Genomic DNA, 23,420 nt, shown 5'->3' with positions numbered 1-23,420 from the left:
TATAGACATCCTTGCTGTTGCCTCTAAAAACACGTATAGGACTAAAAAGCGGAAAAGGGGTGGCTATGTGGCCGGTTGGAACAAATTTGTTTCTGGACCTCACAGGGAGGCTAGGTCACACTTCCTTCTTTGGGAAAATGCTGGTAAGCCTCGTAGTGGTAGGATATTCGACATGATGAATGAGAGCAGAAGAGTGTTTAAAGCTAAACTAAAGTGGTGCCAAGGCCGTCAGGAGCAGCTTAAAATGGACAAGCTTGCTCTGGCTCACAATAGCAAAAAGTTTAAAGATTTTTGGAAACTAACTAAGAATATGAATGCGAGGCCTGGCCTGCCTGTGAGTGTGGGGGGGCAGTTTGAGCATAAAAATATTGCAGAATTGTTCAGGGAACACTTCACCGTGAAATCCTTGATACATGATGCATCATCGGTGTCAGGATCAGTGCCTCCAAGTGGGGTTTTCGGGAGCCTATGTGACGTGCACTTCACGCCAAGACAGATAGCCACTGTCATAAACAAAATTCAGAGGGGGAAATCGCCGGGACATGATGGCCTAAGTATAGAGCATTTTAGGTACGCAGGCGTTCACTTGCCTCGGGTGCTCTCCGTATTCCTGAACCTGTGCGTGGGTCACTCATACTTGCCTGCTGCGTTCATGAAGACCATAGTTGTCCCCATCGTTAAAAATAAAACAGGCGACCTATCGGAAAAGGCAAACTATCGGCCCATCTCACTTGCTACAACAGCGGCCAAAATACTGGACAGTATGCTCAACTCCATACTGGATGGTCAGCTCAACTTTCATGACGCCCAGTTTGGGTTTAGGGCGGGGCTGTCTACGGAAAGTGCCATCTTGTGTGTGAAGCATACTGTCCAGTACTACACGGCCAGAAAGACACCTATTTACGCCTGCTTCCTGGACCTATCAAAAGCATTCGACAGAGTCAATTATAACATCTTGTGGCAGAAGCTGGAGGGAGCGGGCGTACCGGTTGATTGTGTCAACATTTTAAAATTTTGGTATCACAATCAATCGAACCAGGTGAGATGGGCGGAGGCCTTGTCCAATGAATACAGGATGGAGTGTGGGGTGAGGCAGGGGGGCTTATCGTCTCCGGCGCTGTTCAACTGGTACATAAATGACCTGGTGGCTGGGCTCAGCAGTATGCATGCGGGTTGTCATATTGAAGGCATGTGCGCCAACAATATAAGCTACGCCGATGACATGGTGCTGCTGAGTCCGTCCATTGGAGCGCTCAGGGAACTGGTGCAAAGGTGCGAAGTCTATGCGAATGCACATGGTCTGGTGTACAACTCTGCCAAGAGCGAGATTATGGTCTTCAAGGCGGGCAAAATTAAGCCTTATTACATACCGCCCGTCGCTCTTGGTGGGGTTGTGCTTAGAAATGTGCAAAGGGTGAAGTATCTTGGTCACATACTGACGGATGACCTGTGTGATGACCAGGATATAGAGAGAGAGCGTAGGGCGTTGTCTGTGCGTTGTAATATGCTGGCCCGCAGGTTCGCAAGATGCTCAGACGACGTAAAAATCGTGTTATTTAAGGCATACAGCCAATCTTTTTACACGAGCGGCCTGTGGGTCAAGTACACAAAGCGAGCATATAACGCCCTACGCGTACAGTACAACAACGCGTTCAGGATGCTGTTGGGGCTGCCACGATGGTGCAGTGCGTCAGGTATGTTTGCCGAGGCGCACACAGATGGCTTTCATGCACTGATGAAGAAAAAGATCGTCTCCCTCTTGACTCGTGTCAGAAAGAGTCCCAACAGCATCCTGAAAACGATTGCAGGCAGATTTGATTGCCCAATCCTATGGTATTGGATTGGGCAAATCAAATCGGTTCTTTTGTATATAAAATAAGGTTAGGTTAATTTGTGCTGTATGTACTAACAATAGTCTAAGTTTTAATTGTTTACTAACACTTTGTCTATGGGCTATATTTCAGGCAATGAAATCATTGCCTGAAATAAAAGATTTCATTTCATTAATTAATTATTTATAGTGACAAAGACCCATAAATACATACCTTAAAGACTAAGTACATATATAATAATAAAATAAAACACTTATCACTAATTATTATTCACATGTTTTGGCTACGACGTGTGACGCAACGTGTGTATTTTTTGTGCACAAAAAATTATATTTCCTATGTTTTCAGAAACATCCAGGCACAATAATCTACAATGTGAACAGATTTGAAGGGTGGTCCAGCCTGGAGACTATGTGGCATCAAGTTCTGGAGATAGGGAACGATGTTGCAAATTACTCTTCACTGCATCCTGAGGGGATTAATGTAATCGGTGAGACTCATTTCAGAACCTAACACAGTATATCCCAATTCGTATCGGCATGAGGATACTTACCTATTGTTTTCAGGGGTATGTGCGGCAAGTCATGGACATATGTAGAATATTTTGTATATATGTTAGACGGAACATCGATTTCCTACCGTAGCGCAGCAGTCTTTCTTATTACAAAATTTTAGAATGGATTATTTTTCTCTTAGACTTACAGTACAGTGACATTTACAGTGACATGTACATTAAATTTGATGTAGTTTTCCCTGAAAACAATTTTGCTTCAGAGGAGCAGTTGAAAAAAATTGAAAGTATACTGCCACCACGACCAGCCTTTGTTATGCCGACTGGTGATGACGTAGAAGAAGTTAATCTGATGGAGTACACTGCTAGTGAACGAAACCGTGGCCGAGAAGAGGCATATGCTAGTGATGATGAGGAGCATATGCATGCTGGGCCTGGTGTGCAGTGTGCGCACCAGTAGTTCAATTATCCATTTACATGGATATTTACTCTAACCTCACATAATGTAACTTTAGCATAGGTAGTTTAATTAAATATCACAGCACTATAGGACGATTGCTAGGGTTACTTTGAGCAATAATATTGATGTATCTGTACTATGGCATTACGATGAGTTTCCTCTAACTTGTAAAAAATCTTCATCAAAATGGCATAGTGTAAAATCTGTGCATAAATTGTAATGTGTACATTTTACCTTACATAAGGCCACAATATAAATCAGCTGCAACAATATATTAGCTAACGCCTCATGTAATTCTTTGTGACTAGTTTGTGGAGCATGTTAGTTTAATTAAATGCTAGTGAGAGTTGTTCATGTAATTCATTCCAGGGAGTTTTTTGTATGGCCAAGGCAAATAATCAACATTTATTTAAAAAAAAAAAAAAAAAAAAAAGTGAACGATTTTCTTAAAAACTTAGGGCGCGTTCCCATTACGTCGTGGACGTTTATTTTATCTTTGAACGACTATCGTGTCTAGCTGTTTCCACTAGATCGTGACGACAATTTATCGGTTCACCGCAGCCGCCTTGTCGTTTGCACGACATTTTTATCGTGACGTTTTATTTATCGTCAGACGACAGTCGTTCTAGTTTTGTCAATTGACACGACAGTCTGTCGTCGTTACGTCAAAAAAGTCGTGAACGACATTTAATCGTGTTGTGCTATATGTGAAAAACTTCATTTAAATATACAAGCCACGACACTATAAACTGCACGACTATCTGTCGTCACGACATAATGGGAACGCGCCCATAGCAATTTTCGTGTTTCGGCTGTCGTCGGATTTCGGTCAGTTGCCCTTTGCACCTTGGTGTACACCGGACGCTCTCAATCGACTCGGTATTATATAATCCATATGGAGTAGATAGTATTATTTATTTTGGTTACATGTTTTCAAGGACGGATATGTTACTAATGTCTGTTACAAAATATCTTATTTACAGACTAGCTGTAGTTTAATGTTTTACTTATGTGGGCCGTTAGTTCTAATTTGCTAGCTGGGGTTTCTAAAATTGTTCCCAGGAGCATCCTTTCGGCTAAAACCAATCAGCTGTTCTATACGGCACTGTGTAGTATTGGCATTGCATATCGTAATTATACATACATATACTCAAGCCCATTGGGGTAGGTAGAGACTTTCGATCGCCATTTTGGACGATCCTAACAAACCTCATGCTTCATTTACATTCATCAATCTTATACAACCTCTCTTATCATTCTCACTGTCTGCTTCACTCTCTGTAAGAACATCTCGATTTGATCCGAAAACATTCTTCGTGGACTTTCTCTGCCAGTGTTGCCTTTCTCTTTCGCCACAATATTTTCATTCATTTGTCCTTTCCATGTGTTACCACGTCCTATTTCAAATATCACATCGTACACGGATCACAGTATTCTTTCTCTGTCATGTAACCGCACTTTACATATTATTTTGATTGGTAAACGTGAAATAACAAAGTAATTCATAAAGTCAATAACATCCAAGTGAGGTCACCTTGCCTTGTTAAGACTTCGTTCAACAATACTTGACTTGGCAATAATTATTAAATATTCATGAAGTAACTTTTTATTGCCAAGATGATTCACCTTTTGACCCATAATTAAATAAAATATCTGATAAACAATAATGATAAACAATAATGCCAATTCGTATCGGAAATTTTACATATTTCTGAAAAATTTAGCGAATCATTTGCAATATATATGTATATACTTTATTACAATTGTTCCTTCTTTCGGAGTATAAGCATTTGACAAATAATTAGTAGTTTTAGTTTTGTTTCTAAAAATCAAATTATGTTTATTAATATCGAGTTCTTAGGTTTTCGCGATTGTTACACATAGGAAATGAAACTATTTTTCCGGATTTAAATCGCGTATATTCGGGCCCTTTACAGGTCCCTTGGTCAACCGTGACCATGGGACCTGTAAAAGGGCCCGAAACGTCGGTTTGTTTGAAAAAACAAATATACGCGATTTAAATCCGGAAAAATAGTTTCATTTATTATGTTTATTAAATTAAGTATGCAAATTATACTCGAATCAGTGATTCCCGTTGGTGGGATTAATGATCAGTCTGGTCTGGTAAATGGGATTTTTACCTATTATTCAGATTAATTTAACAGCTGGCGGTTCATCAGGATGACAATAATGTATAATCAGTGTGAAAACAATTTTGCATTTTATATTGATATACACAACACTATTACTCATTTGTGTCTTTGGGAAGAACTAATAAGAAACGTTTGAGTTACTTTTTGTGAAAAAAAATTGTTCACTTTTTTCATAGTTAGAAACTAACCTGAAATATCTATAGTGAGCGCTTTATTGTTATCCTAGATCCCTCCCACGCAAAGAATCGTAACCTTTTTTAAAATAAACAGTTTGTTTTTTGTAATTATTGATACATATGATTTATATGTACATTCCCAGTGGAAGATGTAGGTTGTTTTGTTTGTAATTGGTATGTTGTTAGGTTAATTAATGTTTACATTGTTAAACAATTGTCACTAAGTATAGGTTTCTATCACGATATTTTTTTTTTGTTCTCCCGACATAATTTATTTTGTTTTTTTTTTTTTATGTATTTTTAAATTTAATTTTCTATTCACAATCATTTAGTGTGTAGGCATGAAAGTATTAAAATTTATATACTTTATATATTTATATTCTTTACATTATTATTTTTTTACATTTTTCAGGTTATTCCCAAGGAGGACTGGTAGCACGCGGCATAGTGCAGACCTTCCCGAACATATCAATAGATACATTTATTTCTCTCAGCTCTCCACAGGCCGGCCAGTATGGAGGTAATATTTAATAACTATTTTTGAAAAACTAACACTTGAAACGGACTCATTCACAGTTGAGCTATTCAACCAGCATATTCTTGCATCATCGACCATCAATCCATCACCCTTCTTACATATTGTTTGTTCTTGGAGATTTAGTAACGGTAATAGTGTTAGACAACCACTCCAACTGCCTGGTTTCAAAGAAGGAAAATTCCTTGTAAATCGAAATGAAATTTCGTTACTCTGGCACTCATAGTTCCAGAGTAACGAAATTCATTGCCTAGAGGGCGTACCACACTACGTTTGCGGAGCCGTAGCCGCGGTTTCCTCTCAAGAATTCCAATCGGTTGATGGTTCTTCGACAGATATGAATATAAATGTTCGAAATATAAATATTGGAAATTTAAACCTACAAAAATTATATCTTTGCAAAAACGGAGCGAGCTTAGAGATCAAATTTTATATTATTAGATTATATACTTATTAATTCAAGACCCAACCTACGTCCGCGAGGCCCATTTGCAATACCTCATTGTCGCACTAATTACTCTAAAAATATGTTCCTTGTACGGCCTTGTACTCAATTTAATAACGAATATCAAGAAATTAATATATTTGACAATAAGCCATTCCGGCTCAAATCTGCCATTAGGAACCTTTTGTTAACATAATTCTTAATCGATCAAAGGAATTTTTCTTAGTGTTCGATCTTTGTATTAATACTTATAACAAACTAGTGGAGTAATTTCACTTAATTGAATATCATGGTAATTGAACATCATAGTAATAAATTTAATTTATAATTAAAAGTTATTTATAATTTGTTTCTTAGTGGTAAATAATTATGTTAGTTGTTGCCTGGTTGTAGCTATGTACAGATTTGTCTATCCAATGTAACGTATTTTGAACATTAGTGGAAACTGTTTTAGCTAGTGTTTGTTTCATATGCGTTAAAAATAAAATGTATTATATGATGCTGTATGTTTCCAAAATAAATAAAATGAAAAAAAAAAAATAAAAAATAAATAAATGTATGGCCAGCCCATTTCCGCTTCAACTTGCTTATTCTACCAGTCATATCCACGACTTTGGTTCTCTGTTAAATAACCTCATTTCGGATCTTGTCCGTCAAAGAAACTCCGAACACAGTTCGTTCCATAGCTCACTGCGCGACCTTTAACTTAACTTGCCCCCGTAACATGGCTACGCATGATAGTCGCGACACGCTAGTGGCTGTCTCAATCTGATCTAATTTAGATAGCCTATAGGGCGCGCTTATGTCAACTTTATCGCGCGAGACCAATCGAAAAACGTTTCCTAAATTAGTCCTTTTTTTTTTGACGGGGAGGAAATCTTTATGGATATCCCTGAGCCCAGTGAGACTCAGGGGTTGTGTGGGGACTCTCCCTCCAGACTGGAGGGCCCACCCCACTAAAACCCCCTCGGGTTTCCCTCTCGCCGGTTGAGTCGGCGCCGTGGGATCAGTGAACATTCACCACGACGCCGCCCGGTTCCTAAATTAGTCCTACCGAGACCAACATTCAGCGCCCAGTATGCATACCGTTGGGACATAGACATCGTCTAATTTTAGATTTTGTGAACCTGCTTCAGTATATAGGTTTTTTCTTTGTTATATTTGAAGTGTAAGAAAAGGTCCCTGCTCATTTCGAGCCCACGGTATTAACTGTTAAACCACCGAGGTATATGTATTCATTTAATTCACATTCAGTTTCAACAGTTCATTGTTGGAAATAATAACATTAATACTGTTAAGTACATGCGGAGCTTTATGTCTTAATAAGCCCAGTAATTTAAAGCATTAAAGTCAAATAATCTTTATTTCATAGGTAAGCAAATTACACTTGAAATCATCATACTGATTAAACTCTACTCTCATTTGTAAGGCAGATTCCCCTGAGAAGAATAAGCAAAAAACTCTAGGGGATGCTCTTTGTAAATTACATTTGAATACATTTATCATTACTATATTTCATTTAAACATCTTAGACCGTGAAAACTTGAAAGTGCTAAACGGGTCACTACCAAGGATTTTTGTCATGCAAGTACGCAGAAGTTGTATAATAATAACCTTTAGTATAAAGTTTTTGTTTCGTAACAGTTTTTAAACCTCGTAAACGACAAATTTTGAATATTAATCAGAATCTTATTATTGAAGCGTATACATTGCCTCTTAAATGAATTTGAGACTATGAAGACGACTGTCAAGAACAGCAAGTTTATTTTTATTCCTCGTACTAATGTTATATCTGTCACTATTTTTAATATGAAAAAACAGTTAGTTAGAGGCGATAAATGGATGGAACATCTGAATGTGGTTGGCCAGCTGACGGATTGACGGACGCGGACTGACAGATGGTAGATTCGTGTTAGGGTTTAACTGAACATGCCAATTGCTGTACACGACTGGACTAGTCTGTTTCTTCTGTATTTTCAATAAACATCCTGGATATCTTATTATAGGAATGAGATATGACAATGGGGATGGTTTGAAAAATAATCTTAATTAACTCTATACACATATAACTCATGTATTTCGAGGATGCTGAAGTGAATCCACCGAACTGCCGATTTTGTCACGCATGCACGCATCGTATGTTTGATTCATAGCTTATTATAATAGTTATAATGTGACACTGATGTCAATAATGCGCGTCCGATATAAACTTTGTGTTACAACGTTGCGTAATTGTGAGTACTTGTGAGTTTCACTTAGCAATGACGCACAGTTTTAATTTACTGCGACATGCTGAATTTACGCTCATGTAGCTATTTTATTTTTATTATATCAAGTGACTGGACGAACAAATCGATAACAGTTGCAGTGCCACAAAGAGCTTTAAATAGCCATTGCTATTTAAAGTTCTGTAGTAAGTAGACCATTGTCTGAGGGGCACTGCCACTGCACCAGTCTCCTGTTCCCATATCACGACTATCTGTCGCGAACGTTTATTTTATCTTTGAACGACTGTCGTATCTAACTGTTCCCAATAGATCGTGATGACAATTCATCGGCCTTGTCGTTCGCACGACAGACTGTCGTCAGAATTTTATCGTGACGTTTTATTTATCGTCCAACGACTGCCTTTCTAGCTCTTCCCATTGTCATGACAGTCTGTCAAAAAAGTCGTGAATGATAGTTAATCGTGTTGTTTTTTGTGTGAACAATTTCATTTAAATATACAAGCTACGACACTTTAAACTGCAACTGTCTGTCGTCACGACATAATGGGAACGCGCCCTTACTAAGTAGTAAAGTTCACATTACTGTTTGGTGGCTGTAATAGTTATGGTAGCAGTAATTCCCCGGACGAACAGTTTCACAAGGGGCGCCACTGCTACTAAAAGTCTCGTCAGGGTGTTTACTACGATTACTTTTGCTTCATTGAAATCTTAATGTCTAGAAGAATATTTGAAGTCGTAAATTAACACTAGATGTTTTATTACGTAGCTTAGATGAGCACTTAAAAAGTCTCAAATGAGCGTCATCTTATATAAGATTCTGAGGTTTTAAATGAGCAACTGGATTGGACCCTAAAGATTGTACATACGTTAGATTTGAGACTTCGAAGTGTTCATTTAGAATCTTTTACTACACCAAAATATGTCTTGTTATATAATTTAGTTATTTTAAATTTGTCCAATCTCTTTCCAGCCGGCTTCCTTCACCTTGTCTTTCCTGGTCTAGTTAAGGACACAGCGTTCGAGCTCTTTTACTCACGAGTGGGGCAGCATACATCAGTAGGCAACTACTGGAACGACCCTTATCATCAGAACCTGTATGAAACCTACAGTGTCTATTTGCCCTATATCAACAATCATGTTTCGTAAGTACAGTTTTATACATGTTTAATTCTTGACCAGTTAGTGTGATCCGTTACCGTGTTGCAGAATTTTTGATCACTTCTTTTTTCTACTAATATTACAAATCAACACTAGCGCCTCCGTTTCGAGGTTCAAACATTGACTTACAAATAAATGGACGACGGGTCTAATACAAAAACCACGAAAAAAATGTCCCAAGTCAACCTATTCGAAATTTAAATTGTAATGTCATCGCAGTATCGCGCTGTCAGTAGAACAAATGAAGACTAAAGCGGAGTGTCGCGCTCTGTATACGATTTTAGCGCCTTACAAGTGCGGACACTTTTTAGCGCGGACCCGACGTCCATATAATTGTAAGTCAATGGGTTCAAAAGAATATTTTCAAGAGTTTATTGTTCATCTACTTTTTATTTAAAAATATCATAATTTATTTTATATATTTAGTAGCAGTAGAGCTCCTTGTATAAGAGTTCGTCCAGAGAAGTGCTGCCACCTTACCTATTTCTGCCGCCAAACAGTAATGTGAGCATTATTGTGTTCTGGTTTGGAAGGGTAAGGGTGCTGGTGAAATTGCAGTCACATGGGACTTGTCAACTTATGTCTCGGGGTAACGGGTGGCCGTGAGTGGCACTGCAACTGATATGGACCGGTGTGTGACCGCCAGACACACGACTGTTCGTCCCGTCATTGGTATCATAAAAAACAATATTTATTATAAATGTATGTATTTGTTTATACTTGTAATTTAAGTAACTTGTCTTTTTTTTATTGTTATTGAGAATGTAGTGTTCATTTCTTTATTTATTTTTTTATATGGTATTACCAACCAACTATGCACTTTGTTGGAATAAAATCCCTTTCCGGGATAGGCTTACATTGGTCCATATAACTGAATCCGTGGCCGAACGGATACCATACTGGACTGCCACGCAGAGGGCACTGGTTCGATTCCCGGGCCGGGAGAAATGTTTGTATTTCCTATATTTATTTCACCCGCGATACAGGGTTTAGTCTAGTGTGGGGCTATGAGTGTGTACACGTTATTACTATAAATTTTATAAGTTGTCAACTTGTATAATTTGTTTTATAGCACAATATAGTAGTTTGTGTGACTGTATCATAATGAAAGGCATTAAAATACGATTGTGGGAGTAAAAACACATCATAGAGAATAGAATCACACGAGTGTTTTAATGCCTAATTATGTGCAGCTACAATACACTGCTTTATTTTATGACATATTTTTTGTACCTGTCTATAAGTTAGTTGCGAGATTTTTGCTTTATTACATTATATGTTGTAGTTTTTTTTAATAATAGACAAACTAGAGTCGGCCCCAACTATCATATCATTCGATATCAAGTATCGTGTGAAATTTGTCAAAATTGTTTGCTATTGACATTTCATTTCGAATAAAACTTCATCTCGACTGATATTAGAATTGAGGTCGAATCAAATTGATTTTTTTTTCAGAGATATTTGAAATTTGAATGTATTAATAACATCAAATTTGATGTTATTATGAATAAATAATAACATTTTCACAGATAAGAAATTTGTTCTAACAAAACAGTTTAACTTTTTTCGTTGGTCGTAATTTGCGGTTTTTGAACACATCATAGAAGGTTCATGGATAAATATCATTGGGATAAATACTCAGTAGAAAGATAAATATTGATAAATATCCATATTTATCCATTTTCACTCGATATTTATCCAAAAACGCGGATAAATATTTTTAATCGTGGCTTATTATTTATATAGTAAAACAAAGTATATTTTTAAGCTTAATTGTAGACATACAATTTAGTAGCATGTACGTATAGTATATTGCTTGTTATACCTTGTTTCCTATACGCAGTGATAAAAAGAATACGTTTAAGTACCGTAAATCCCTGTATTTTTGCGTGAGTCTTATTATTGCGAATTGAATATATACATATAATGCGTAGTTTGTTAAAAAAAACGTCTACACACAATATTAAACAGCTGTCTAACATTTTGCAAGGATTTTTTATTTTCAAATTACTAAGCTAGTCCGTTATTGTACAGTTCAGCTTCGTATATAGAATATAAGGGTTTTTGGTTGTTCAATATTCTATTTTAAAAAACTGTACAGACTTCATTGGAAATACTATAACGATAAATAATTCTAGTACAAAGAAAATTCAATTCAAAATCACTTGGCCACTATTTTGCCAGAGCCTAAATTCACTACCGACTAATTTACATGAGTGCAAATTAGACGGAGACAGCCGCTTAGGAGAATTGTGTCTGCAACTCCACGCCTTAGATGAGGTCTGCAGTCCGCGCACTTCGCATCAGTTCATAGATGAGTATAAGTACTAAAGTATAGATAGCCATCCTGTGGTTTTCATTAAAATAGCGCCATCTAGTCCCCATGGGCGAAACTAACTCGTACTAAACCAATACGTAGACTATAGGTAGACATATATATCTAGCGAGTGCCTTTGAGTACGCTAGTATACCAATACGTACCAATACGTACGCTAGCTCAAAGGCACTCAAAGACACTCGCTGGCACTCGATGGCACTCAAATGCACACTAAATTATCTTATAGGCACTCGCGGGAACTCCCGGGCACTCAAAGACATCCAAAAGCATTCGCTGGCACTCAAAGGCACTCACGGGCACTCATAAGCAATCAAAAGGCACTCGCTGGCACTCAAAAGTACTCGCTAGTACTCAAAGGCACTCAAAAACACTCGAGGCCCTCGCAAGCACTCCCGGGCACTTAAAGGCACTCAAAGGCACCCAAAAGTACTCGCTGGCACTCAAAGGCACTCGCTGGCACTCAAAGGCACTCGCTGGCACTCAAAGGCACTCGCTAGCACTTAAAGACATTCAAAGGCACTCGCCGGCACTCAAAGGCACTCGTAGGCACTCAAAAGCACTTGCTAGTACTCAAAGGCACTCGATAGTACTCACAGGCACTCAAAGGCTCTCGCTAGTACTTAAAGGCACTCGAAAGCACTCGCGGGCACTCCGAGGCACTCAGTGGCACACGTTGGCACTCAAAGGCTTTCAAAAGCACTCGCTAGTACTCAAAGGCACTCGCTAGTACTCAAAGACAGTCTTTGCACTCAAAGGCACTCAATGGCACACAATGGCACGCAAAATCTCTCAAAGACACTCGCTAGTACTCAAAAGCACTCGCGGGCTCTCAAACCCATCAAAGGCACTCGCGGGCACTCAAAAGCACTCGCTGGTACTCAAAAAGACTCAAAGGCAATGAAAAGCACTCCTGGCTCTCGCGGGCACTCAAAGGCACTCGCTGGCTCTCGTGGGTACTCGCGAGCTCTCGCGGGCACTCGCACGCACGGCTTGCTAACTCGCACATCTCTGGTGGAATCGCAGCCTAATCGAATCTTTTCAAGCGAATGCTCGTCGGTGACGGAGGTAGTTTGTAATGTAATGCTCAAAAACGAATGTTCACAAGCGAATGCTCGCCTGTCATAGGGCGCCCTTACATAAAACAATGGCAAAATGAGAAATAATCGCTAATTATTTAATAAAAAATTAGTTCTAATGAATTTTATTATAAAAAACACAAAAAAATATTTATCCATGTTTTAGGGTAACTCAGTAAAAACGGGTATATTGGATATTTATCCTTTGACGGATATTTATTGGGTAAAACCCATCGCTATTCATGATACGTGTGTAGAAAAAAGTATTTATATACATTGAGTAAGATGTTTTTTTTTTGTGAAAAACGGAGCGTTAGTGTAATTAACATGAAAAAATTAAATCAATCAGTGAATATCACAAATCTCAAAAATCCACCCGTTTAGCTTGAATGGATGTAATTTATTTAGATGAGTACACGAATAACCATCGAGTATATAACCAGAAATAGACACGAAATAAGGACCATCCATCCCTCGCAACTCTGATCAGTTGCCAGTGATGGATAGAACTACATGTCGAATAGTACTCAATAACAATAAAAAACACAGCCTCCGTGGTCGAATGGTAACCGTGCTGGACTGCCACGCAGAGGTCCTGGGTTCGATTCCCAGACCTGGAGAAATATGTGTATGGCCCATATTTATTTCTCTCGCGAGTTAGGGCGTAATTTGTAAATAGACAACCACTATGTGTGTGTCCATGGCACCTGCAATACCCGGTCTCCCTAGTGCGGGGCTATGAGTGTGTGCGTTATCATCTGTGTAACAAAGGTATGTGTAATATAAACATTCTTGATTGCACCAAAGCTGCTTCACGTTTGTATTCTAACTGCCGTTCTTCCGTTACAATAACGCGTTTCACAGTCTACCATAATATACATTGAAAAAGCTTAACTTACAGAATATGGATCATTGCCAAGACGCCAAGTGTATATATAGTTTGTTAGTATGTTGTGCATCATTTGTTGTTTGTTATTTTTGACCTTATAATTTAGGTCAATAGATCATACGACATTGTATTGACGTCTGTTTATTTATTCTCAAACGTCATTATTAATTAATACAATATACATTACACTTGATCAAATAAATATAACATTGTAGTGTTGGCTAATTTCGAACGAAAGGACAGGCGGTTCCATGGTGTAACGGTTAGCACTCTGGACTCTGAATCCAGCGATCCGAGTTCAAATCTCGGTGGAACCTGAATTTTTATGGCATTTGTCTTTTATTGAATGATCAGTTATTATTTTGTATAAAACTAATAGTTCATTCAACGGTGTAACAAATATATGTATGTGCAATTAAGATATCTCTGATTGCGAATTTTTGTTAGTATAATATGTTTTGTTTTTAACTACCGACACAAAAAAGAGAGTTATGAGTTTGTAGCCTTTCTCTGCACGTTTATTCCAGACATGATCCTTACCAGAATGTTTCTGGTAAGGATCTGGTAACCTGTTGGTTTGAATGGAATAAAAAAAGTTTTGTGAAAGTTTTCTGTGCCATTTCTTCAAAATCTGTCGAAAAAATGCCTTGCGTATCTTTCAGGACCTTTTTCTGTAAAATGACGGTTAAGGTAGCCTTCGGACCCGTCTCGAATTTCTGCTCTGCATAAATCTATAAAAATATGGGAAATATTTAAGTGTACATCAGAAAACTTAAAACATAATACAGAGCTTTAAATCGTAAAGATCTGAGGGGCACTGCCACTGCCCCGTCACCCTGATACGTAAGTTGACAAGTCTCATGTGCCTATAATTTGACCAGCACCCTCACCATTCAAAACCGGAACGCAGTAATGCTGACAATACTTCTTGGCGGCAGAAATAGGTAAGGTGGCAGTATTTCACAAGGAGCTCTACTGCTATTAAAAATTCTCTAGTTTGAGATCAGCAACTGGTGTGGTTGTCTGGTACTTTATTATTATTAAAAAAAATTTTTTTGCTATAATTATTTGTTGCGTTTACTACATTACCATTTGCTAAACTTTGCAGTAATAAACAAATTCTACAGTAACTACCTATTAAACATCGGGGTAATACCCGGACGATTTCACAAATTAACAACTAATCAAACAAACTGATAAATATCAAAGAATGAATCGGCTTCCTATAAAAAAAATCGCAGTGTCATTGAACTTGTAAATAATTTTATACCGTCTGATAATTTTTATTCCTTTAATTTTAATCTTCTTTAAGCGGGCTTTATTGGTACCAGTTTAGGATAATTGGTTATTAAACAATGGCGCAATAAATTAATACAATACACCCTTATGTAGTGTTAGCATATTAATAATAATTCAAGGCCGATTAATAAATTATTTTTCGCGTCACTAACTCGGAAAGGCTTTCTTTCTCATTAGAAATTTGCGCGCAAAAGCGTTTTTGGCACGCTAAGGTTTCGCTATTTTTTAGGTGAAAAATAGTGTGTTTCGCCCGGCAGCAAAGTTTTTTGCGTTTTGTGCCTTGAAACCCTCGCTACGCTACTGCAACAACTTTGCGGCCAAATAACTATTTTCACTTTACATGCTCTAAAAGTATATCAATGTAGCGGGAGTAAAGTGCATCCTTTAATCCATAGGGAGTAAAAAGTACTAATTTTTTAATTTACTCCGAGTGAACAAACTCAAACAGTCATAGCAGGAGAGACCGGGACTGGTAGTTCCCGGGTAAGTTGTTCTCACAGCAATAAGTTTGCAAGGAAAATATGTAGCAATACATGTGAAGCGCGTCGTTAAAGCGTCAAGTGATGCGTCTCGCCGGCAGCCATTTCAGTAACTCCAGCGACGACGTGTGGCTCTGTGCGTGGAGCTGTCAAAATATCACGTAAGTAAATTTTTTCTTGTTTAAATTTTTTGGTCTGTCTTTGTTTATTATGGACCGATTCATACGTAACTTTTCTAAATTGCAGTGACATTAGTAAGTAATCTTATTGTTTGAGTATTTTTTTGATTGATTCTATTACTTTGCCGGTATGTCAGTCTTCGTATAAAAACGTAATTTGGGGCTATAAGTTCCTCTCTCTCTCTCGAGGGGCTGGTTGTTCCTAGGAACAACTTCCCCAATTGACCTGCAATTATATTTAACATTTTTATGACCGTTTTTCTTTGTTTTAAGGATGCTAAACTACAAACAGGCTCATGTCAAATATTTAAACAAGATGATAGAGTCACTTATGTGTGTCTCAACTGTGATTCTGATGAAGAAATGAGCGATGAATAATATTACTGATGAATAAGAATGTAGTTGTTTTTTTTTTAAGTTAGTTGTGCGTAATATAAACATTACATACGTACAATTATAAAATAGGTGATTTTATTTAAGAAAATCCTTGTTATCCTGTCATAATTTATGCGGAACAATTTGCGTCAAAGGCGGAACAACGCGCCCCAAAGCGGGGCTGAATGTTCCGTTCCGAAATTTGTCAAAAATTTGCCTCTATGAAAAAGACTATTGAGATATTAGTAGAAGCGAGTATACTTTTACAAAAAGCGGTAAAGAGTTGTTCAACATTTCCACATGTTGAAAATCAAATCCTTCATTTTCAGTATAAAACTGCAAGTTATTTGAAAATCGGAACGTTCAGCCCCGCTCTCCCCTACGCTCGATTTTAGTTCCGTGCCTTTTCCGCATAGACGGTGGCGCCATATTATTTTCCCGCGTTAGTGCGTTTGTCGTATCTGTGTCTGGTTGGAAAAAAAATACCGCGAAAATTATAATTTTGGTTTGTGATTTTGTTGTAGAGCGAAAATGATTAAAATATTTTTTTTCTCAATCGAAGTGCAAAGTAAAGTTCGAGACTCAAAGCCAATGTAAACCCTCGGAGTAATAGACACTCGAACTAAAGCGAGGGAAAGTAGAGTTTCTTTGCTGTTTGTTCATGTACAAACTATTGACATGTTGAAGAACTCCGAACTAGTGTAGAGTCAAGGACAAATTTCCATATCAAAAATCCATTTTTTGGAAAAAAAAATATATTTTTCAAATGATCAACATTACTTACAGATGTGTTATAACTGTATGGCTTTTCATTTATTTTTTCAAAATTTTGAGTGTTACGACCCGTGACCATGGAGTGTGTAACCATACCGAAATATCGGGAACATAAAAAGAGGTTATACTGTGGCAACACACCTTTAATTAGTGATAATCATTTAGTGTTAATATGTACATTATACAGTTAATATATATATTTGACAAGTGTTAATATGTATATTATAAAATGTGTATAATATTTCATTTATTTTTCTAATATTTCTTAAAAAAATTATTAATAAAATTTAGAAAAAAAAAAATCGTTATTTAAAAATATTTGATCAGTTATTCAACACCTAAAATTAAGTAAGCACTTAAAAGAATAATAAAGTGCAAATTTTCAAAATCGCTTTCTTGTTTCCAGATCAGCGAAATCGACAGACTTTAAATCGAATCTCCTAAGACTGCAACGACTAGTCCTGATTGGTGGTCCTGATGATAACGTCATAACTCCCTGGCAGAGCAGGTACAATATTTCTTTTTTTTCGTTATTTTGTCACTTACACGTGGTCTGTGGTCACCACGTGTTTTTGTTTTGTTTCTAAATATCTTGGATCTTGGCGAAATTTGTTGCCATTTCAAATTCTCCTCTTTTCAAATATAGAACAGTGAGTGTATAGAAATTATTTTAAACCGTATTACTTACTACGTATTGGTTGTATACAGTACAGTAGTTCGAATTAAATATTCTGCCTTAAATTATACCTTCTAAAGGGAAAACTAAACTGAAACCTACTAAACTCTTCACTAGGTACATAATAATAATAACGCAAGGACTCATAGCCCCGCACTAGGAAAACCCTGTATCGCGGGTGCCATGGATACCACATAGACTACCACAAATTACACCCAAACCCACGAGAGAACAAAATGTAGGCCCTATAAATATCTCTCTCGGCCCAGGAATCGAACCCGGGACCTCTGCGTGGTAGACCAGCATGGTAATCGTTCAGCCACGGAAGTATAACTAAGAACCAAATAACCTTTACGCGGTTGTCGTTTAAATTTTTTCCTTAAAGGAAGAAATTTATTTTCTTCTTTACTTTTTATTTACCGTTTCTTTTAAATAAAAGAGTAAAATAGTATTATTTTAAATTATTTTTTAAGTAAAAGAGTATTAAATGAATACTACGTAAATCATGGACCAATAACTCAACAAGACTGCTAATCGCCAAACTACAGATCGTAACTCTGAAAAAGGTAAAAACTCCGTCTTATATCTACATGGCGCTGATTTATAGCTTGAAAGTAGTTTATATTATTTCAATGGCCGTGGATTTTAATTAATTCCTCTTTAATATGAAATATAAGAAGGCAGTTTTTTTTCCCTTGTAATTTTGTTCATTTATTGATCATAAGTTAAAATGATTTTCTAACATTTCAAAAATTAAAAAAGTTAAAATTATTTTTTTAACCTTAACTATTTATGTAGTAGTTTTAACTTTACCACAGAATTTTTGTTTTGTTTCCTGATTTCAAATTTGTTCCGCAAAGGTTCATAATTCAGGGTTTACCTAGTTTGAGCACCAGTCTTCCACAATAAAAAGTATACACTGTATTTGATGTAATGGATATAAGTTTAACTGTGGAAGAGAATAAATTCATTATTATTGTTATATTATTATTATTTTCTGAACTTTGACAAGTATGCGTATCAATAGATGGCAGTGTGTGTTACAAACTAGTTTATACATTAACGTTTCCTAATATGGGTAGATGGCGCGACATTTTGTTTAGGATTGCCTAAAAAAAATAAAAAATCTATGCAATAAGCGCCATCTAGTAGATTTGTTTGTTATCACCGGAAATTAGAGTAGCGTTGATAACTTGCAGCTTGTCAATGTAAAACAAATTAGTTACAAAAATAGCTATTAGGTTCCCGTCGCGAAATCTGGTGAACCAATAGGTACTAAACACCCGACTACGCAGTATTGTACCGCGATAGCGTTCCTCTTGAGTAAAAAAGAACGCTAATAAAAATCCCAAAATAATGCAGTGTTTTTTTTTTCAAGTCTCGTCTGTTAGTTTCCTTTTTTATTTAAGTTCTAATTTGAAAATGAGAAATAGGTTGATTGTCTTTTTTTTTTCATTAATGTGTTTTATTTTCTTACTAATACAGGTTTGTCGAGTGGTTCGAAGTTGATTTTGTGTTCTTGTAAATTTCGTAAGCATTAGCTGAAAAAGGCAAACAACTTTTAAAAATAAAATAACGTCTTCATGAAGCAAAATATCTTATCTGCAATATTTAAAGTACTTTCCATCCGTTACGCATAGTCGTGGAACACCTGTATTTTTATCGTGACCACACGTCTCGCTTTGAACGGGACAGTCCCGCTTTTAAGCTTCGTGTCCCAAAACAAAACGTCACAATAAATTTTGAAAAATGGCGCGAAAGCGAAATATATGTATAAAATCAACCATAATCAGATCAGATTACACAAGATTAGTTCTTTTTTAAAATTTTTGATCATTAAAATTTTTGATCATTAAACATATTTAGATATTTAAATTTTTTATATAACATATTTTCTTTTTTTTTTTTAAATTAACCATTAAAAATTTCGTAACTATCAAGAACATGTGTTTTATTTTTAAAACGTAGACGTAGTGTGCCAATGGCAATATGTATAATAATCACAAGCACTACAAAATAATCACAAAAAATCTAAACTAGGTAACTAGATGTTCCAGATTTTATATCTCAAAGATATACTCGCATCTCATGGTCAAAGGAAAACTTTTTAGTGTGAATTCCGCTTATCTTGGTGTAAAAAGAAATCAATTTAGCTTACCGACGAAATTATCCGTTATTTTCTAGATAACATTAATCTTAATTACTTTTGCAAGCGCCTTGACTTGCACTTATCGCATATCAATCGAAACTACCTGCAAAATTAATATTGATTATATCTAGATATTTTTATCAAAAGATTACTTTAGATTAGATTATTTCTTAAGTGTAACTACATGTCAAAGTATAAGAAATTATATTGAAATCTACAGGAAATGAAACTCTTTTCCGGATTTAATTATATTATTATATATAATTATATTTCGCGTATATTTGTTTTTTAAAAGAAACTTGTTTCCGTAGATCGTCAAAAAATAATAATTAAAATGAAAAAATACACATAAGTAATAAAATTAACAATCATTTAATCATAAATATTGTTTTCATTAAATAATATTACAAATTTTGTTCACCGTCAAGTATCATCGTCGTAATTTCATAACAAATACATGACACGAGGAAATAGTACAAAAGTACGTCAATGAGATTAAAAATTATATCGACTGCTTCCGTGGCCGAACGGTTACCATGCTGTACTATCACGCTGTGATACCGGGTTCGATTCCCGGGGTCGGGAGAAATATTCCTATGGCCTACATTTATTACTCTCGTGAGTTTGGGTGTAATCTGTGGTTGTCTATGTGTGTGTCCACTCGCGATATAGGGCCTTCCAGTGCGGGGCTAGGAAGGTGTGCGTTTTTATTATTAATACTTAGGTTACTAACTTAGGTTAGCTCACGTAGTTGCATGCAAAACTAAGCTAAGAGAACACGTATTAAGTAGTGACGTGCTACACTATGGTGTGAATGGCGGCAGAACGGCGACATATTTTAGATTTGTTAGCTCAGTTAGCTTATTCGCGGTGTGAACCGAAGTATGAATAGATGCTGCGGCTACGTGAGCTAAGCTAAATTAGCTTTGGTTAACTTCGTTTACGGTGTGGCCTGCCGTTTACATGAAATATGATTGGTTCCTCAATCAAACTTTCATCCTCTGTTTGTGACAAAAAATAACCATGTTCTCCTAGGTCCTATCTATTTCTATACCAAACTACATCAATATTGGTTCAGCGTTTTAGGCGTGAAAACATAACAGACGGAGTAAACTTCGCCGTTATAATATTAGTTTGGATAAAATAGATAATAATTCTGTCGTCCCCTAACTAAAACGCGGCTACGTGACAAAAGAATTTTTCGAGATATAAAAAAACATAACCCAGTTTTAGATTGAAATTGTGTAATGATATTTCAGCTACGCATCGTTAGGGTAAGTTCCGATAAGTCGAACACGTTAACTAATTTTAACTGTAATTTAAAAAAATATGAAATCTAATTTTGTGCTCTATCTTTTGCTATTTAAAAGGTCACTTAATATTTGACCATTTGTCACTGTCGTTTAGTTAGTGGACGGCAGAGTTAATAGTTAATACATTCGAAGGTCCATAAATTCATATACAGGTGGTTCTTCATGAAAGTTCTTTCAGCGTCTAAATTGCGCAGTATATATTTTATCTAAGACGGTTCGAGTCTAAGGGTCGTATTCTAGAACTCTAATCAATGCTCAAGTCAGGATTGCACTGGAAACACAAGCACTCGAAATACGACCCTAATGGCAGGGACTTGAGTATGATTTCGAGTGCTTTAAACCGTACTCAAATCCTGACTTGAGCATTGAGTAGAGTTCTAGAATACGACCCTAAGAATAGCAGGAAGATTTGTAGGCAATAGCCGGTTTTACACAGACAATCTATCGCGCGTGATACATCATTCCCTTTTCGTTCCAACAAATAAAGATGTTGGATGGATGGCGCGGCGATTGCGTACTCCAACGCGCGCCAGTTTCACGCAGTCTATCCTACACTATTAGCCTTTACACGGACGCTCTGTTCGTTGTAACAAAAACGAAAATAAGCAATCGCGCCCGAAAGAACGTTAGTTTAAAAAACTTCAAACAACTAATCGCGCACGAAAGCGCGTGCAGGGTTTCCCGCGCGCAATCCTGTACGCTCCTGTCATGGCGATAGAGTGACTGTGTATTGTAAGTGGGTCCGATAACACGCGGACTCTTCACTGCAAGTGCCATAACGTCAGATAATAGGAATATCTTATCCAGATTTTATTTCCCCCGGACAAGGTCATCCGATAACAAAACAGAATTCGTGTAAATCCCGCATATGGCGTGCATAAAAAATAGCTTACAGTAAATCGATAGCAATATTGATCGATCAGTTGTTCAGATTATTTGGGACATGGCTATCATATTGATTATTGATGTGTAGGTACCCGATTTTATGACGTACTGAAATTGATTGGAATTGTTTGGAAATGTGATCATGATACATAACGACTAAGTACGCATGAACTCTGTAGTCTGTCTATTTTCAAGATGGAGAAAAAAGGCCATTTGCAGGGTTGCCAGTTATTGTAAAATTCTAAATAGTCATGTAGTTGTTGTCGACAATCATCGACAAATGTGAGTAACGAGCTTTGCCCAATAAAACGGAGAAATGCTAAAGTCACATGTTACGCTCACTTCAGTGTATTCAAAACTTTAAAACGCTTCCCTGTAAACTTGGCAATTTCGATATACGATAAAAGTATCGTACGTAACGACGTAGGAGGGGTCGAAATGAGATAGCTTTGAATTCACGACCAATCACATATGAATTGACAGTTAATTTGCGAATTAATGCGATTTTGAATTTGCGATTGGCCGTTTAAATTTCTCTCTGCTTTTCACTGCGATAATTATGTTACCGATGGACTATTGTACATGTGTTTTATTATGTATTTTCAGTCAATTCGGTTATTACGACTCAAAAGAAAATGTAATAGAGATGCGGTCGCAAGACATCTACTTAGAAGACCGAATCGGCCTCCGAGAGTTGGACGAAAGCGGGCGACTACAGTTGGTCACTGTGTCTGGAGTTAACCATTACAACTGGCATATGAATGTTACTGTTATTGACAATTGCTTGTTGCCTTATTTGGATTAAGTAAGTAATCTTTTCAGCGTATGCAAAATTTAACACAAATTGTCCATGGTTCGGTCAGTGGATACGAAGTCTTGTAAATTATGCCTACCGTATGTTTGTAAGCTTCGGGTTCAGTTTTACACTCGCTTAAGGGCCGGTAAGGCTTTTATCGGCCGCTGCTCAAAAGTACGTATTTAGAATAATAAATAGAACAAAAGCGCAACGTCAATTCGACACTATGTCAATAGATGGCATTGCCCAGTTAGTTATTTCCTAATTAACATTTTGCCTCGGCACCTGAAGTAGTTGAACAAAGAATTTATACATAAATGTGTCCAATACCACCCTGAGTCAAAATCCTTGCCCGCCTGGGCGCCCTCTGGTCCTGCCACTCGCTGTTATACGAATCTTTTGCTTTTCTTTTAGACTGTTGGCGTAGTCAAGGTCACACTACAAACAAACTAAGGTCAAGCGGCAAACTACATTGAAAATGATTTTAGCGTGCATGTTGCGGACGTTTTGTTTTTTTTTTTGTAAAAGTATCAATTGAATTACACAATGTAGTCCTTCACCACTCAATTTACTTCACGATTATAGAATAATAAGACAAGTACACGTCACTCGTTGCGTAGGGTTGTATCATTTTAGTTCTACCTTCAGGACCATTGACTTACAAATAAATGGACGACGGGTCTAATACAAAAAC

At 36.8% G+C, this 23,420-nt stretch overlaps 1 protein-coding gene and 1 non-coding gene across 3 annotated transcripts in view; both read left to right on the top strand.

Moving 5' to 3' along the window:
- LOC113233569 (lysosomal thioesterase PPT2 homolog) overlaps window positions 1-23,420 on the top strand; it is a 28,629-nt gene that overhangs the window by 4,456 nt on the left and 753 nt on the right. The window contains exons 2-7 of one of the 2 annotated variants that reach the window (XM_026468711.1): window positions 2,181-2,322; window positions 5,545-5,652; window positions 9,311-9,482; window positions 17,314-17,415; window positions 22,537-22,735; window positions 23,141-23,368. In XM_026468711.1, the coding sequence (XP_026324496.1) occupies window positions 2,181-2,322; window positions 5,545-5,652; window positions 9,311-9,482; window positions 17,314-17,415; window positions 22,537-22,735 (723 nt within the window). In that variant the 3' untranslated portion in view covers window positions 23,141-23,368. Of the gene's footprint in view, window positions 1-2,180; window positions 2,323-5,544; window positions 5,653-9,310; window positions 9,483-17,313; window positions 17,416-22,536; window positions 22,736-23,140; window positions 23,369-23,420 lie in introns of those variants that run through there. The other variant, XM_026468720.1, reaches the window with a different exon arrangement.
- Trnaq-cug lies at window positions 14,047-14,118 on the top strand. The gene has a single exon. It is a non-coding gene; the product is annotated as a tRNA-Gln (tRNA).

Source organism: Hyposmocoma kahamanoa, unplaced genomic scaffold (genome assembly GCF_003589595.1).
Source record: "Hyposmocoma kahamanoa isolate Upper Pololo Valley unplaced genomic scaffold, ASM358959v1 102, whole genome shotgun sequence".
In the NCBI taxonomy this organism is placed as follows: Eukaryota; Metazoa; Arthropoda; class Insecta; order Lepidoptera; family Cosmopterigidae; genus Hyposmocoma; species Hyposmocoma kahamanoa.
This window is presented reverse-complemented; position numbering and strand designations above follow the sequence as displayed.